This window comes from Herpailurus yagouaroundi, unplaced genomic scaffold (assembly GCF_014898765.1).
Source record: "Herpailurus yagouaroundi ecotype Mexico unplaced genomic scaffold, PumYag 220, whole genome shotgun sequence".
Lineage (NCBI taxonomy): Eukaryota > Metazoa > Chordata > Mammalia > Carnivora > Felidae > Herpailurus > Herpailurus yagouaroundi.
Window position 1 is genome coordinate 4,708,967 of NW_024412451.1, and position 8,517 is coordinate 4,717,483.

At 56.6% G+C, this 8,517-nt stretch overlaps 1 protein-coding gene across 1 annotated transcript in view; it reads left to right on the forward strand.

The window, feature by feature from the left end:
* SULT2B1 (sulfotransferase family 2B member 1) overlaps positions 1-8,517 on the forward strand; it is a 60,471-nt gene that overhangs the window by 48,131 nt on the left and 3,823 nt on the right. The window contains exons 5-7 of the mRNA XM_040457938.1: positions 4,278-4,486; positions 6,134-6,260; positions 6,747-6,841. Of these exons, the coding sequence (XP_040313872.1) occupies positions 4,278-4,486; positions 6,134-6,260; positions 6,747-6,841 (431 nt within the window). The remainder of the gene's footprint in view (positions 1-4,277; positions 4,487-6,133; positions 6,261-6,746; positions 6,842-8,517) is intronic.

The window sequence follows — 8,517 nt, forward strand, 5'->3', positions numbered from 1 at the left end:
CACCCATTCAGTAAATATTTGCGGAAGGAAGTGGGGGCGGAGGGAGGGACGATCTTCATTGTCTCCCACCCTCCCCGAAAGCTGCTTGTTCTCTGCCATGGGTGCAGACGCGGCTGTGAACTGGGGCGACATTTGTCAGTTTCTCCGGCGAGACAGGCTTTATGTAAACCCGCGCTCACTCCTTTGACTATATAATTAGGGTTGGGGGGGGTAACCTCGAGGAAAGGTGCAGAGAGCGTTGAATGTAGGTAACAAGAGACCGTCTGGGGGATGAGCGCAGGCTTTGAGGGGGAGAAGATGTTCGTGCGGAGATCTGGAAGCCGCAGAGGCGTTTGAGTGGGAAAGGGTGTCCTAGACGAGGGAGGAATGGCACACGCCAAGGCCCGGGGGTCGGGGGAGGCTTGAGGGAATCGAAGGAACAAGAGGGGATCAATGAGGCTGTGGTGCAGGGGGCAGTGGAAGAGGCTGGGAATGGGGGGGACGGGGGGCGCCCGGAGGATGAAACATCCCTACTTCATGTCTTTGTCAGAATATGTTTGAAAATTTTCAAAATATGGCTCTCCGATAGAGTTCTGTGAGGGGTCCTTTTTGAGATATTCACATACCATGTGGTTTATCCATTTTAAAGTGTACGGTTCAGGGCACGTGGGTGACTCAGTCAGTTAAGCGTCTGATTTCGGCTCCGGTTATGATCTCACGGGTCGCGAGTTCGAGCCCCGCACCGGGCTCTCTGCTGTCAGCCCAGAGCCCGCTTCAGATCCTCTCCCCTCTCCCTCTTCCCCTCCCCACTTGTGTTCTCTCTCTCTCTCTCTCTCTCTCTCTCAAACAAATAAACATTAGGGGGCGCCTGGGTGGCTCAGTCGGTTAAGCGGCCGACTTCGGCTCAGGTCATGATCTCGCGGTCCGTGAGTTCAAGCCCCGTGCCGGGCTCTGTGCTGACAGCTCAGAGCCTGGAGCCTGTTTCGGATTCTGTGTCTCCCTTTCTCTGACCCTCCCCTGTTCATGCTCTGTCTCTCCCTGTCTCAAAAATAAATAAAACGTTTAAAAAATTAAAAAATTTTTTATTAATAAGATAAACAGATAAAATAAACATTAAAAAATCTTTACAAAATAAAGTGTACAATTCTATGGCAGTAATGTATTCACGGATTTGTGCAACACGTCACCACAATCCATTTTAGAACGTTTAGAACAAGATACGCATCAGCCATCACTCTTCAAACCCCACCTCCCCGACCCCAAACTTTAGGCAACTCTGACTCTATGGATTTGCCTTCACGTCTGGCTTCTTTCATTTAGCATGTTTTGGGGGCTCATCCATGTGGTAGCGCGGGTCAGGGCTTTGTTCCTGTTTATGGCCAAGTACGGTTCATACTAATTTTCTTTCTTTCTTTCTTTTTTAACATTTATTTATTTTTGAGACAGAGAGAGACAGAGCATGAACGGGGGAGGGTCAGAGAGAGAGGGAGACACACAGAATCTGAAGCAGGCTCCAGGCTCTGAGCGGTCAGCACAGAGCCCGATGCGGGGCTTGAACTCACGGACCGCGAGATCGTGACCCAAGCCGAAGTCGGACGCTTAACCGACCGAGCCACCCAGGCGCCCCTTTTTTTTTTCATTTTTTTAATGTTTAGTGACTTTTGAGAGACAGAGACAGAGCACGAGTGGGGGAGGGGCAGAGAGAGAGAGGAAGACGCAGAATCTGAATCAGGCTCCAGGCTCCGAGCCGTCGGCACAGAGCCCAACGCGGGGCTCGAACTCACGGACCGTGAGATCATGACCTGAGCCGAAGTCGGACCCTTAGCCAACTGAGCCTCCCAGGCACCCCCTGGGGCTACCACTTTTTTTGTTTATTCATTGGTCAGTTGATCAACACTTGCGCTGTCTGCGCTCTTTGACGGTCAGGAGTAATGCTTCTAGGAACATGGCCATTCATTTCCATTTCCCTCAGAGTTCTGAGTTTTGAGAGACACATACGGTCATACAACCCCCATCGCAACCAAGATACAGAACCGCTCCCTCACCCCCAAAATCCCTTCGCACCCGTTCGTGGTCTGCTCCTCCCTCACCGCCAGCCCCCGGCAACCATGGCGGCTTACGCCCCCCCCCCCCCCCCCGGAGTTTTGCCTTTTCCAGAATGTCACACAGATGGGCTCATACTGTGTGCATCTTTGGAGACCGATTTCTTTCACTCAGCATATTCTACTTTCGATTCATCCAAACTCTTGGATTTTTTTTTCTTTTTTTTTTACTGCCGAGAAGTATTCCATTCTATGGATGGACTGTGGTATATCCATTCATCTCTTTTTTTTTTTTTTAATTTTTTTTTTCAACGTTTATTTATTTTTGGGACAGAGAGAGACAGAGCATGAACGGGGGAGGGGCAGAGAGAGAGGGAGACACAGAATCGGAAACAGGCTCCAGGCTCTGAGCCATCAGCCCAGAGCCCGACGCGGGGCTCGAACTCACGGACCGCGAGATGGTGACCTGGCTGAAGTCGGACGCTTAACCGACTGCACCACCCAGGCGCCCCTCCATTCAGCTCTTGAAGGACATTGGGGTTGTTCCCAGATTGGGGTAGGTATGAATGAATACACCTGCTATGAAGCTTTGTGTGCAATTCCACGCATGCAGATGTGTTTTCATTTATCTTGGGTAAATCCTTAGAAATGAGACTGTTGAGGGGCACCTGGGTGGCTCAGTTGGTTAAGTGACTGACTGCGGCTCAGGTCACGATCTCTTAGTTCACGAGTGAGCCCCACGTGGGGCTCTGTGCTGACCGCTGGGAGCCTGGAGCCTGCTTCAGATTCTGTGTCTCCCTCTCTCTCTCTGACCCTCCCCCGTTCATGCTCTGTCTCTGTCTCAAAAACAAATAAACATTAAAAAAAAAATTTTTTTTTAAACAAGTGAGGGAGGATTAAACTACCAAGAGGTGAAGAGAGCCCCAGGGGACACAGGAAGAGCCCATACAGGGATCAGCCAGTCCCCTTGGGCTGAAGCAGAGCCCCCAAGGAAATCTGCCGGGCGGGGGGGCGGTGGCGGAGGGAGAAAGGGTCACTGGGGGTCCGCGGCACTGCTGGCCCCTGTCCGGTCACGAGAGCAGCAGGGAAGGGCCCGGGAGAACCTGGAAGGGAACCCCGTCCTCCTGCGGGGTTCCTCCAGCGCCCTCTACTGGCCGCTGCCGGAGAACCGTTCACAGGGTCCGGCCCCAATATCCCAAAACAGGGCAACTAAGAATGAATTTGGCGGCGAGAGGCAACCCATTAAGAACCCGGGCGGGGTTATTGTTAGAATCCAGGGAACTAGAGGGGCGCCTGGCTGGCTCAGTCGGCGGAGCGTGTGATTCTTGGATCTGGGGTTCGTGGGTTCGAGCCCCACGTTGGTCACGGAGATTACTTAAAAAAAAAAAAAAAAACAAAACAACCCACAGAGAATCCAGGGCAATATGATACTAATGACAGGTGATTGTGAATATTATTATTATTTTTTTCTATTTCTCATCTGACCTGCCTATATCCTCGTGGAATCCGGACGCGTGAACTGGGCCATTTGATGCGATCCCTTCCTGCTACGTGACACACGGGTGTCCCCGCAGAGATCAAGGGGCTCCTCCCGAGAAGGGGCAGTGAAAAGAACTGAGATTTTAAGTCCAGATGCCTGGATTGAATCCCAGCTCCCTCTGTGTTTGGACACGATGCTTCTGTCCTCATCCGCGAGCCGCGGACTCTCAGACACGAAGGCCTGCTAGAAGCTTCTGTGTCATTTCTTCAAACTCCAGTTGGTGGAGGGATGGAGGGAAGTTGGGGGAAATCCAGGCTGCCTCAGGCATTCTGGTTCCTTCCATCTCATGGCCTGCCATCCCCGGGAGCCCCAGTTTCCACTGGGTCCCCACATCCAGCCAGCAGAGAGGGAAGAAGAGAGAGTGGCGGGGGGCGGGGGGGGGGACACGTAGGAGGTGTTTATGGGCCAGCCCTGGAAATGGCTGCCACCTGCACTTCCTTGGCCAGAACTCGGTCACATGGCCCCACATGTAGCTGCCGGAGAGGCCGGAGAAGTGGGGCCCCTCATCTCCCTGGTGGGGAAAGGAAATGGGGTCGGGTGGACAGCCAGCCGGTCTCTGTCACTTCCTCGCCTCGCCGCCAGCTGTGAGGCTCTGGGCCGTCAACCTCTGTAGCGAATGGCGCTGTAAAGCCCAACACGACTCTGTCTGTTTCCCCGCTCCTCTCCCCTGCACCCGTCCCCGCCTTTTGATTGATTGGCCCAATTTCTCCTGACAGGGACCAACTGGATGATTGAGATCCTCAGCTTAATCCTAAAGGACGGGGACCCATCCTGGGTCCTCTCGGTGCCCATCTGGAAGCGGGCGCCCTGGTGTGAGACCATCCTGGGTGCCTTCAGCCTCTCGGACCAGCCCAGACCCCGCCTCATGAGTTCTCACCTCCCCATCCAGCTCTTTGCCAAAGCCTTCTTCACCTCCAAGGCCAAGGTGCAGGAGGAGGGAGGCGTGTGGGGGTGGGGGAGCGCATAACCAAGGGGTGAATTCAGCACGGTATTTACGGAGCACCTACTACGTGCCTGATCTGGAACGGCAGTAAATAAACGCGCAGCAATGCCTGCCTCGCAAGCCCACGTTCTAAAGGGTGACAGGCCGAGAGAATAGAGAAGAAAAATCTCCTCGTGGGCAAAGGTGATGACTTCACGAACAGCCCGCAGGGGTGGGTGAGGAGGGCAGAGGGCGCAGGTGGGAGGCAACGGTGGGCCCCACGGAGTGGGAAGGGGTGGCCCGCGCGGAGGTGAAGAGAAGAGGCTGAGCTGGGGTTGTACGTTGAAGGTGGAACCAGCAGTAGGATTTGTTGGCAGATGGGGCGTGGGTGTGAACCAGATGAGTCAAGGGTGACTCTAGGGCGTTTGGTTTAAGCAACTGGGAAGATGATGCTGATGTCAACTGACTTGGGGAGGCCGGGAGAGAGGCTCGGGGGAAGGCGGGAGCTCTGTCGGGGCCCGTGGACGTCCAGGTGGAGGGTTGCCAGTGGGCAGTGGGGCAACCGAATCAGGATTCGATAGGACACGCGTCTCTGGAATTGGCTGGTCGACACAGAGGTGGACGGGGCCATTAAAGGCAGGAGACTGGTCGCATCACCAGGGAAGCGAGTGTAGACAGAGGAGGCCCCCCCGGGCCCCCCCCCCCCCCGCCCCCCGCCCGGTCAGGCTCACGGCTTTGCTGCGAGGAGGCCCAGATCTCGGCCAAGCTGCTGCACCCACGGCCGCAGAGAATCCCAGCAAAAGGACCGAGGCTAAAGTCAGTGGCGGAAGGAGGCGTGTGGGTCAGCGTCCAGGTGTCTGTCCCAGAGCAGAGCTGCCCGAGCCTCCCGGCAGCGACATGGGATGATACGCGAGCCTTGGCATCCGGGGTGTTTGTCGGGGCGGACCGCCCGGGGGGCTGACCGTGGTCGTGGGGAAGGAGACGGTGGCCAGGAAAGGAGCCATCTGGTGGGGCTGATGCAGGCTTGGTTGTGGAATAGGAAGCTGGTAATCAGCTAGGAGCCAGGGAGTCGGAGCCTTGAACGCCAGGCCCAGAGGCGAAGAGGGTCAGTCAGTGCCTCTCACCTTGATCACCCCCATCCTGAGCCCCCCATGCCCTCCTCCTCCTGTTTTATGTATTTAGAGAGGGGTAGGGAGGGGCAGAAAGAGAGGGACAGAGAGAGTCCCAAGCAGGCTCCATGCTGAGAGCACAGAGCCCAATGTGGGGTTCCATCTTGCCAACCGTGAGATCATGACCCGAGCCGAAATCAAGAGCCGGACACCCAACCGACTGGCCCCCCCGGCCCCCCCCCCCCCCTCCCGCCCCCGTCCTCCGGTCTTAATTCCCTTGAAGCCAACCTGTCACCCCGCCTGGTCCGGGAACAGTCCCCGTGTCCTGCTGGAATGTGGCTGCAGGGAGGTCTCCCCACCCTCTGGGATGAGATGAACTTGATCTAAGCCACTGTTGGCGGGAAAGTCCCCTGAGAAGTCTACCCTGAGGCCTTCCTGCTGCAGGCCCAGAAACAGAGAAGGCTTGGGGGCATGCAGTCTTTGGGGTGGGGTCCTGCCTGTGTGCAACACCTTCTCCCCTCTCCCCAACACCCATACGCAGGCGATCTACATGGGCCGGAACCCCCGGGACGTGGCGGTCTCGCTGTATCATTACTCCAAGATCGCCGGGCAGTTGAAGGACCCCGGCACACCTGACCAGTTCCTGCAGAACTTTCTCAAAGGCGAAGGTGAGGACTGGGGCAGAGTGGGGGTCTGGAAGGGGTGCCCCTCTTGGGCCCAGACAGGAAGGGGGCAGGGGAGGAGGTAAGAAGGAGAGAGAGAGGCAGCGATACAGGGCGTGATTGACAGTGAAGGCGACAGGTGTGTAAGAGACCGAGCGACGGTGACAGACACAGCAATGGGGAGAAAGAAGCGGAGAGAGACTGAGAGGCCCAGAGTAAGCAGGAGACAGAAGGAAACAACGGAGACAGACAGACAGACACACAGATACAGAGAAGGGAAGAAACAGAGACAGAAATGCAGAAAAGGGGCAGAAACAGAGAGAGATGGGGAGACAAAGGTTCTCTCTCTGGGGGCCAGATGTGGCAGGGGGGGGCTTGGGGGAGGCATCCAGCCCCGAGGCACCATGCCCGGCCCCCCCCCCCCCGCCCCGGTCCCCCAGCGGGGGTGGCCCTGCTGCCCGGCCCTCATCCGCCTGCCCCTCCGCCCCGCAGTGCAGTTTGGCTCCTGGTTCGACCACATTAAGGGCTGGATTCGGATGAAGGGCAGAGAGAACTTCCTGTTCATCACCTACGAGGAACTGCAGCAGGTGATCGCGCGCCCCCACCCCCACCCGGCGCCTCCCTCCCCCCTCCCCTCCTCCCGCCCCCTTCCCTTCCCCCAACACACCAGGTACTGGGGGCACAGCGGTGAACAGAGCAGAGTCCCGATCCAGGGAGCAGGAGAGGGGCCACGGGCAAACAAAGAAAACACATGGCAGCTGGAGAGCAGAGAGAAAAGGCAAGGCGGAAAGGAAGATAAGGAATGTGTGGGGGCACAATTTTAAATAGGGCGGTTGGGGAGGCCTCCGGGAGAAGATAACACTTAAGCAAAGATCTGAAGGTCAAGGACGACCCAGGGGGATAGCTGGTTGGGGGGGGGGGGGGCTCAGGCAGAGGGAACCCGCCAGTGCAAAGGCCCTGAGGTGACAGCACACGCTTGATGTGTTTCCAAGGGGAGCAAAGAAGGATGTGGCCAGAGCCGCCTGAGTGGGGGTAGGGGTGGGGGTGGGAGACAACAGCAAGGACCTTGGCCTTTCTCTGAGGAGGTGGGAGCCAGGGGTGGGCCCCGCGCAGGCGAGGCGGTAGGAAAAGCACGGAACCGTGGCGCGTGGGGAGTGAGCTCCAGGGATGGCTGTGGCCTGGAAGGCAGAAGGGAGCCGCAGAAGGAAACAGCCTTTGGAGTTAGACGGGGATCCTGTCTGGACCCCACCAGACGTCCCCGGAGCAGGCACCTGGGAGAGAGATGCCTTCCGGCTGGGGCAATCAGGGCGAGTTCCCTGGAAGAAGTGCCGTGCCAGAATTGCCCGCTGCCTTGCCCCGCCGCGAGGAGGATGCCGGGCTTCTGGGGGCACAGCCCCCAGCGAACACGCCCAGCCATTCCAGGTCCTTAGCAAAGATGTTTCCAGAAGCTGGGCACCCGAGAGGGTGCCCTTACATGCCCCTTCCCCAAGCTCCCCAGACATGTTTCCTTCTTGTATGTACACGTCATGGATTTTATTTTATTTGGTGGTGGGGGGGGGGTTGAGAGAGGGGGAGACACAGAATGGGAAGCGGGCTCCAGGCTCCGAGCTGTCAACACAGAGCCCGACGCGGGGCTCGAACTCCCGAACCGTCAGATGGGAGTCGGACGCTTAACCGACTGGGCCACCCAGGCGCTCCTCATGTATTATTAATTTTTTTTTTTTTTTTTTTTGGATGCTTTCTGCCGGTACTTTTTGGAGGGGGAAACACCTGAATGTTTGTGTCCGATAAAGCAGTTAACGTCCCCCCAAATCTCTCAGAGCCTCAGACGTCCCATCCTTAAAATGGGTGGGAACGTGCCAGCTCGTGAGGTTGCCGTAGGGAGCCCCTGGCATAGCACGACCATCTGACAAGGTACCCCAAAGTGTTAATATAGTGCGCAAAGTAAAAGCGACTAGGTCCCGAGGCAGGACCTGTGGGATCGGCAATAAGGAGAATACCACGCACCAAACACCTCACTTAATCCTCAGCGTGTGGACAGGCGAGTCACAGATTAGCTAGAACCACCTACAGCTGCCCATATTGGACCCGTTTGGATCTGCCAAAAATATAATTGTATAGGGTGCACCCCAATATTGTTAGTACCCCCGTTTTATGGAGGAGGAAGCTGGGGGACAGTTGACAACCTGCCTGAGTCTTTTGCCCAGCCCGGTAAACGTCTTTTGATGGAAAGGTCCAGACAAGATGTTTGGCGTTAACCGCC